Below are 8,798 nucleotides of genomic sequence, written 5' to 3'. Positions count from 1 at the left end.
CTGAAGCTGAAGGTTGGCAGCTGCTAGGTTAATTCCACAGCCAGTTTTCCAGGCCCCCTGGCCCATCAGTCCTACTCAAGGGAGAGACAAGGGGGTCTCTGTTATACTCTCCCCGCACTCCCTCCAACTGGCTGGCTCCACACCCCACTCACTCCCCTCCAGTGATTTAGGGGCTCAGGGCCTCCATAATGCTGACCTGGCTCAGCCTGTCAGCCCCCCAGCTCTTCTCAGGTGCTTTGTGCTCTTAGCATTACTCTCAGGAGGCCTCCCTTGGCTGCCAGTAGGGTTCTAGTTGACGGGGGGTGGTGGGGGGAGCAGGAGAGAGTGACTCATCAGAGGCTGGAGGGTGTCCCAAACTAGAGGAAGAGAGAGGGAATTTGGCTGAAGTGGTGTGGGCAGGTGAGTTTCACTTGCGGCCTTATAGCCAGGAAAAAGCTTCCATCTGGAGGGTGGAGGAAGAGCCCAAGGACAGTCCTTTTCTGCCCTTGTCACTTCTTCCTCTTGCCTCTCTCCAGCTGTGTTACCACCAAAACGCACCCCTCCCCCCACTAGTTCCCCAACTTTGACCCTGAGTGTTTGATTTGGAACAGGAGGACAGAGGCTTACGTGGGCCATTTAAAGTCCAGGTCCCTACCTCAGCCCCACCTCCCTAGCCTGGCCTGACCCCTGGCCCCCTCCAGCTCCACCTCTGCCACCCCTCTGCCCATCCAACCTTTGCCCTTGGCTGCCTGTCTTCAACGTACCCATCATGCCTCTTGCCCAGTAGTACCACCCAGAGACCAGGAACCTCCAGAGACTGAAAGAGGCATCCTGCACCCTAGTCCTGTCTGTCTGTCTTTCTGTCTATCTCCCAATCTGCATTCTGATTCAAGATCCTGACGGCGGCCCAGGAGCTATAGCTATGACTGTCTTCATTATTTTGTCCCTGTGTAGTGTTCTCATGGTAGGCGTGGGTGAAGGTGGAGCTGGGAGTGAGGAAGGAGTTGAGAGGGAATGTAAACCTGGCCAGCCTCCCCTCTGCCCCTCCATACGTCCCAGTGCCCAGCCCTGGACACACCCTGGCCAGAGCCAGCTGTTTGCAGACCTGAGCCGAGAGGAGCTGACGGCTGTGATGAGCTTTCTGACCCAGCAGCTGGGGCCTGGCCTGGTGGATGCTGCCCAGGCCCGCCCCTCGGACAACTGCGTCTTCTCAGTGGAGCTGCAGCTACCCCCCAAGGCTGCAGCCCTGGCCCACCTGGACAGGGGAAGTCCCCCGCCTGCCCGAGAGGCACTGGCCATTGTCTTCTTTGGCGGACAACCCCAGCCCAATGTGAGTGAGCTGGTGGTGGGACCACTGCCCCAGCCCTCCTACATGCGGGATGTGACCGTGGAACGTCATGGGGGCCCCCTGCCCTATTACCGACGCCCCGTGCTGATCCAAGAGTACCTGGACATAGACCAGATGATCTTTGACAGAGAGCTGCCCAAGGCTGCTGGTCTCCTCCACCACTGTTGCTTCTACAAACACCAAGGGCAGAACCTGGTGACGATGAACACAGCCCCCCGTGGTTTGCAATCAGGAGACCGGGCCACCTGGTTTGGCCTCTACTATAACATCTCAGGAGCTGGGTTTTTCCTGCACCCTGTAGGGTTGGAGCTGCTGGTAGACCACAAGGCTCTGGACCCTGCCCGCTGGACCATCCGGAAGGTGTTCTTTCAAGGCCGCTACTATGAGAGTCTGGCCCAGCTGGAGGACCAGTTTGAGGCTGGCCTGGTGAATGTGGTGCTGGTCCCAGACAATGGCACAGGTGGGTCCTGGTCGCTGAAGTCCCAGGTGCCCCCGGGTCCGGCTCCCCCTCTGCAAGTCCATCCCGAGGGTCCCCGCTTCAGTGTCCAGGGGAACCAAGTGGCCTCTTCATTGTGGACTTTCTCCTTTGGCCTGGGAGCTTTCAGTGGCCCAAGGATATTTGACATCCGCTTCCAAGGGGAGAGAATAGCCTATGAACTTAGCCTCCAGGAGGCCTTGGCTGTCTATGGTGGCAATTCTCCTTCTTCTCTGCGAAGCCGGTACATAGATGGTGGCTTTGGCTTGGGGCACTTCTCTTCACCCCTGACCCGTGGGGTGGACTGCCCCTACCTGGCCACCTACATGGATTGGCACTTCCTTTTGGAGTCCCAAGACCCCAAGACAATACATGACGCCTTTTGTGTGTTTGAACAGAATCAGGGCCTCCCCCTGAGGCGACACCACTCAGATATCCACTCCCATTATTTTGGGGGACTTGCAGAGACAGTGCTGGTTGTCAGATCTGTGTCTACCATGCTCAACTATGATTATGTGTGGGATATGGTCTTCCACCCCAACGGGGCCATAGAAGTCAAATTCCACGCCACGGGCTACATCAGCTCCACGTTCCTCTTTGGTGCTGCCCGAAGGTACGGGAACCAGGTTGGGGACCACACGCTGGGCACCATCCACACCCACAGCGCCCATTTCAAGGTGGATCTGGATGTAGGAGGTAAGCCATCCTGGGGGGGCAGGGATTCCAGAAGAGGGGGCTGAAGTCTCCATGCCTAGGTTTAAAGATTGTCACTGAAATACTAAAAATGTAAAAGTATATGAAGTAAATATGAAAGTCATAGGATTTCTCAGAGATTTTCACCCTTCGTGATTGGTTATTCTTCTCTACCTAAAAAAAAAAAATTCTTCTGTATTTTTAAATATTGCATCTGCAGGTACAGAATTTATTATATTGTATACTATGTATAAATATGATATACTGATATACGTATTTAGATTTTTTAATTTCCAAATTCAGTTGTAATGTACATATGTTTTGCCACTTCTGTTTTTTCACATAACAACACATCACTCATACAAGCAACAAATATTTATGGAATGCATATTTGTGCCAAGCACTGCACTAATGTAATTTATCAAAAAAAACAACATCCCTGCTCTCAAGAGGCTTTCATTCTGATAGAGAAGTGGAGAGCACATGGAGAGCTCCTGGAAAAATATTGTGATAGAAACATTTTTATGCTTAACCTGCCTGCACCTCAGTTTATCCAAGTGTAAAAATGGCGTAACAGTGCACTCCTCATACGACTGTTGTGAGGACCAATGATGATTACTTTAAAACACTTTTTCTTTTGAAGTAGCTTTAGACTTACAGAAAAGTTGCAAACATTGTACGGAATTCCCATATACCCTTCACTCAGCTACCCCAATGTTAACATCTTATGTAGACGACGATCAAAAGCAGGAAATTAATGTTATTAACTAAAGTACAGGCCACATTTAGAATTTCATTAGGTCTTACACTACTTTTCTTTTCCTGCTCCGGGATCTGATTCAGGATCCCACATTGCATTTAGATGTTCTATCTCCTTAGTCTCCTCCAATCTGTGACAGTTCCTTCAGCTTTCCTTGTCTTTTATGACCTGACACTTTAGAAGATATTGGTCAATCATTTTGTAGAATGTCTCTCAGTTTGAGTTTCTCTGATATTTTCTCATGATTAGATTGAGACTGTGCTTTTTTGGGGGATGGGGAGCAAGAAAACCACAGAAATGACTTTATATCCTTCTTAGTGCATCGTATCAAATGGTATATGGTATCAATATGTCTTATTACCAGTGAAGCTGACCTCAAGCACTTGGTTAAGGTAGTGTCTTCTGGCTTTCTCCATGGCAAAAGTTAATATTTTTCCACTGCAATTAATAAATGTCTTGGGGAAATTACTCTGATGCTATGCAAATATCCTTTTTCTTTTCTTCTCAATTCTTGTCCACTAATTTTAGCATCTATTGGATTTTTCCTGCAACGTTTATTACTGCAGTGTTTCCCTACTGGTCATTAAGTTTTTTTCCTTATTCTTTATACATTTATTAGTTGGAATTCTCCATAAGGAAGAGTTATCCCTCTTTTATCATTTATTTGTACATGTGATTATTTATTGACAACTGTATGAATTTGTGGATATTTATTTTATTCTAAAGGTTATAACCAATATTGTCATTTATTTTGTTCCTTAAATTGCTCCAGTTTTGACTACTGGGAGATCCTTCAGGTTGGTTCTTGTGTCCTTGACATGACTCCATCCTTTTTTGGACACTTTGCTTTCTGGCACCACAAGATGTTCCAATTTCATCTTGTATTTTCCCTGCTCCAGCTCTAGAATCAATCACTACTCCGAGGAGCTCTGGTACCTTTTACTGGAGAATAGCATTTAGAAGCCAAGATCTAGGTACCAAGTGTGCTCATTATTACTGGGATGTCATTGCTTCTAGGCTCTCTCACTGGACTTAGCTAGAAAATACATCTATGTATTCTAACTGATGCACACATCGCTCTGTATCTCTGTATCTAAGTGGTGACAACTCTTAAAGCACTTGGAACGGTGTCTGACACATAGTGAGAAGCAACAGCTATTGTTGTTGTTATCTAAGGAGCTCATTGTGTGGATGGACCAGAAAGAACTCTCGTTAATTATCACCTATGGGTAGAAACCCTGGGATACGGACTAGGTGCAGTGAATCCACAAAACAAAACTGAGGGTTTTCTTAGTCTCTGCTCTCCTCTTGTCCTTGAAGGTATGAAGGGAGCTTCTGGCATGTTTTGATTTATTGCTCTTTGGTCTCAGATCACTTAAGTTGACTCCTATTACGGGACCTAGTTAGATGCTAATAAAATCGTTCGAAACCCCAAAGGTTCAGGGAACAGACTGTGCCTTTGGCCCTGCTCTTAATTCCTTGCCAAGTCCCAAATGACAGGAAACACCTCCAAGTTCCAGCAGCACTGGGCCTGGGGCTAGCGGCTAACGTATTGGACAATGCAGATACAGAACATTTCCTTCCCTCTGGCCTGCATGTCCACTGTCCCTGTGTGGGGTCACTCTATGTTAGTCTCTTCTGTGTGCTGATGTGTAGACAGTGCAGAGCCGAACTAAAACCTGGGTCCCCAGCACTGCCATGATACTGACCATGTGCCCCTGGCGACAAACCAGGCCATGTTATTTAAATTCTCTAAGCCTCAGTTGTCCCATCTGTAAAGTTGGGACAACTGTGGTCCCTCCCTCTTAAGGTTATTGCACAAGTAAAGCATCGATGTAGGCAAGGCTCTCAGCACGCTGCCTGACAGAGCTCCTTCAGGTTCAGTAAACGTGGGCTATGGCTGTTATTATTTTCATGATAAGGCAGTTCTGGTGATGCCACAGGGCTTAGATATGAGGTGCGGATCCCTCCTCAGGTCAGAAAGAACCCAACTCTGTACCTGGCCTGCTAGGCTGCTCCGACCTCAAGTGGACCACCCTCCCTTGCAGCCCCTCAGAAGGAGGTCAGTGGAGGCCTAGTCACAAGTCCTCTGGGATTATTATCAGAGATCACGTCAGGGAGAAAGACCTTCTCCAAACCTCTGGGTTGGGAATATCTTGGGGAGAGGGGAGGGACGCAGGGGACACATTCAGTTCTGGGTTCCTCTTTGGCCTCCAGTCTGAAGCCAGATGGGGGCAGAGTCCAGAGGGGCCAGGGCAGCTGCATGAATGCCTGACCTCCAACCTTTCTCCCCACCCATGTCCACCTCACCCTGGCAGGACTGGAGAACTGGGTGTGGGCTGAGGACATGGCCTTTGACCTAAGCTCAGTACCCTGGAGCCCTGAGCACCAGATACAGAGACTGCGAGTGACCCGGAAGCTGCTGGAGACAGAGGAGCAGGCCGCCTTCCCCCTGGGAGGCACCCACCCTCGCTACCTGTACCTGGCCAGCAACCATAGCAACAAGTGGGGTCACCCAAGGGGCTATCGTATCCAGATGCTCAGCTTTGCTGGGGAGCCGCTGCCCCAGAACAGCTCCATGGAGAGAGCCTTCAGCTGGGGCAGGTGAGTGGTGGGATGTCACAGAGAGGTGGGGGAGGTAGACTAAGAAGGTCCCCGTGTTGCTGGGAACCCAAGCTCCACCCTCCAGGGAGGCTGCATGCACACACAAACTCATGCACACACTCTCATATACACACATATATTCCTGCAGCCACAATCTTAGGCCGCTCCAAACGAAGCCTATTGGATGGATGGATGAATGGAGAGATATGTGCTAATCAAATATAATAAATGTTAAAAGTAGTATGTACATTGTGAGTGTATGGGTGTTCACTATAAGATTCCTTCAACGTTTCTCTGTTTAAAATGTTCACAATAAACGTTGGAGGAAAAAACAAAGAGTAAGAGAGGAACGCAGATCTGAGCAGTATTCCCTAAACTTCAGGCATATAAGATACTGAAATTGACTTAAGATGGCAATCGGGCCATGTCCGTGCATGTGCACCCAGGGCCCAGGCTCCGATCTGGATGAATGCATGAACAACCTTCCCACTTGAAATCTGAACAATGGGCCAGTTGATGTTTGAGATACAGGATATTGAACAAATGTGGGAACTCTGAAACAGAGAGCGAGAATGGGAAGCGGACAGAGAATAATTAAAGAGGCTTGATTCTCTGAGACCTTTGTGCTTATTGTGTTTCCTCTTCAGTGCAGCTTCAGGCAGCAGGACAGGTTGATGACCTGTGGGTCTAATCCAAATCTCCTTTAGGTACCAGCTGGCTGTGACCCAGCGGAAGGAGGGGGAGCCCAGCAGCACCAGCATCTACAATTTGAATGACCCTTGGACACCCACTGTGGGCTTCACTGACTTCATCAACAATGAGACCGTGGCAGGGCGGGTCAGTTGAGAGGGAGGAGGTGGGGGTGAGAGAGAGAAGCAGGGGGAACAAGGGTGAGCCACTTCACTCTCTCCCAAGCCGGATTCCTTGAGAGTCTTTAGAATCCACTAAGAAAGAAAGCTTTATGATTTCACATTTTTCCTGGGCTAATGATCTAAATCCTTACACACAAGGCTACCATGGGAGGCAGGCGTGTCCTTAGCAAAGCCAGGCCTCATGATCCTCTTTCTTCTCCCCTGCTAGGACTTGGTGGCCTGGGTGACAGCTGGTTTCCTGCACATCCCACATGCAGAGGACGTTCCCAACACGGTGACCGTGGGGAACGGTGTGGGCTTCTTCCTTCGACCCTATAACTTCTTTGACCAGGACCCCTCGTTCGATTCTGCTGATGCCGTCTACTTCCGGGGGGACCAGGATGCTGGAGCCTGTGAGGTCAACCACCTAGCTTGCCTCCCTGAGGCTGCTGCCTGTGTCCCCAACCTCCCTGCCTTCTCCCATGGGGGCTTCTCTCGCAACTAGGTGGTCCCCGGGATGGGGAATGTGGCCAGGGGCCCCAGGGCCAGGGTGTGTGAGGAGAGGGGGCAGTGGGCACTGGGTTGGGCAGCCTGGTGCCCTCTTCTTCCTCACATCCTTGAGGTCCTCTCCACTCCCTCCCCCAAGGTCCTCTCTCTCCCCTCCCATTGCCCTTCCTTGCATCCACCTCCCTGGAGGAAGGATCCTGAGCTGCGATGCCTGATACAGGGAGGACTGAGCTCTGTTGGCCCCAGACCTGCTGCGTTCCCATCCCAGAGAGGAGAGGATCGGCCGGCCAGGGCTCTGGAGTGATGGCCAAGCTTTTCTCAGAAAACTCCTGTTTTTTTCATCTTATTTTTTGAATAAGGCATAATTCATATATCATTACATTTACCCTTTTAACATGAACAATTCAGTCATTTTTAGTATTTCACAAAGTTGCACAACCATCACCACTAAGTCCAGAACATTTTCATCACCCCAAAGAGAAACCCTGTGCCTGTTAGCAGTCACTCCCTATTTCCTTCCAACCCCTTCCCAGCTCTAGGCAATCACTAATCTTTCTCTCATTATAGATTTGCTTATATTCTGGACTTTTCATATAAATAGATTCATGCAATATGTGGTCTTTTGTGATTGTCTTCTTTCATTTGGCATAATGTTTTCTTTGTTGTTGTTTTGCTGAAGAAGATTTTCCCTGAGCTAACATCTGGTGCCAATCTTCCTCTTTCTGTATGTGAGTCACTGACACAGTATGGCCACCAACAAGAGGTGTACGTCTGTGCCCAGGAACCAAACCTGGGCCACTGAAGTGGAGCATGCCAAATTTAACCACTGGGCCACTGGGGCTGGCCCAGGCATAATGTTTTCGAGGGACACCCATGTTGTAGCATGAATCAGTACTTCATTCCTTTATGGACAAACAACATTCCACAGCACGCATGGACCACACTTGTTTATCCATTCATCAGCTGATGGACATTCAGGTTGTTTCTACTTTTTGGTTATTAAGGATTATGCTGCTCTGAACATTCGCGTACAAGTTTTTGTATGGACGTAGGTTTTCATTTCTCTTGGGAGTATACCCATGAGTGGAATTGCTGGCTCATACGGTAACTCTACGTTTAACCTTTTGAGGAACCGCCAGACTGTTTTCCAAAGTGACTGCACCATTTCTTTTCTTGCTCTTGTGTATTGTGATAAAACATACATAACAAAATTTACGATTTGACCATTTTTTAAGTGTACAGTTCAGTCGTATTAAGTCCATTCAGAAGCTTTCTTAGGGTCCCCACTCCTCCTCTGCCCCGGGTCTTGAATACGAAGATGAGGCCTCTAAAGACCAGCTGTTTTCTCAAGCCCCAGGCAGGTCCCCACCAGGCCTGTGCCCCGATCTTGGGAAGCTGCCTCTCTGTCTTCATTTCTCCTTTCTCACCCTGGCACATTCCTTCTCCTTCCTCCTCCTTCTTCCCCTCCTCTTGCTACTTCAGCTTCTACTCCCTGGCATTTCCCTCTGAGGTCCCGGGGAGATGTCCCTTCTACCTCAGGTCCTGTAATCCATGCCCCCACATCGCTCAATTCTGGTGTCC

The 8,798-nt window shown here is 49.2% G+C and overlaps 1 protein-coding gene across 4 annotated transcripts; it reads left to right on the top strand.

The window, feature by feature from the left end:
* Positions 1-309: 309 nt before the first annotated feature.
* LOC103550339 (amine oxidase [copper-containing] 3-like) lies at positions 310-7,830 on the top strand. 4 transcript variants are annotated; one of them, XM_070561887.1, is made up of 6 exons: positions 717-1,787; positions 2,268-2,498; positions 5,231-5,317; positions 5,574-5,859; positions 6,567-6,696; positions 6,940-7,830. In XM_070561887.1, exons 1-6 carry the CDS (start codon positions 902-904, stop codon positions 7,213-7,215), a joined length of 1,896 nt encoding a protein of 631 aa, XP_070417988.1. In that variant the 5' UTR covers positions 717-901; the 3' UTR covers positions 7,216-7,830. The 4 variants fall into 4 exon arrangements, with proteins under 4 accessions (XP_070417987.1, XP_070417988.1, XP_070417989.1 ...); XM_070561888.1 differs by lacking the exon at positions 5,231-5,317 and having other exon boundaries at positions 760-1,787; XM_008519160.2 differs by having other exon boundaries at positions 760-2,498.
* The last annotated feature ends 968 nt before the right edge of the window (positions 7,831-8,798 follow it).

Source organism: Equus przewalskii, chromosome 10 (assembly GCF_037783145.1).
Source record: "Equus przewalskii isolate Varuska chromosome 10, EquPr2, whole genome shotgun sequence".
NCBI classification, from domain to species: Eukaryota; Metazoa; Chordata; class Mammalia; order Perissodactyla; family Equidae; genus Equus; species Equus przewalskii.
Note: the sequence above shows the minus strand (reverse complement) of the source record. Positions and strands in the feature narration are given on the sequence as shown.

Excerpts from the sequence above, each read along its gene's own strand:
- LOC103550339 (XM_008519160.2), top strand. The coding sequence starts at position 902 with ATGACTGTCTTCATTATTTTGTCCCTGTGTAGTGTTCTCATGGTAGGC. Across the intron at positions 2,499-5,230 it reads GGTGGATCTGGATGTAGGAG|GTCAGAAAGAACCCAACTCT; the intron begins GTAAGCCATCCT and ends ATCCCTCCTCAG. Across the intron at positions 6,697-6,939 it reads ATGAGACCGTGGCAGGGCGG|GACTTGGTGGCCTGGGTGAC; the intron begins GTCAGTTGAGAG and ends CTCCCCTGCTAG.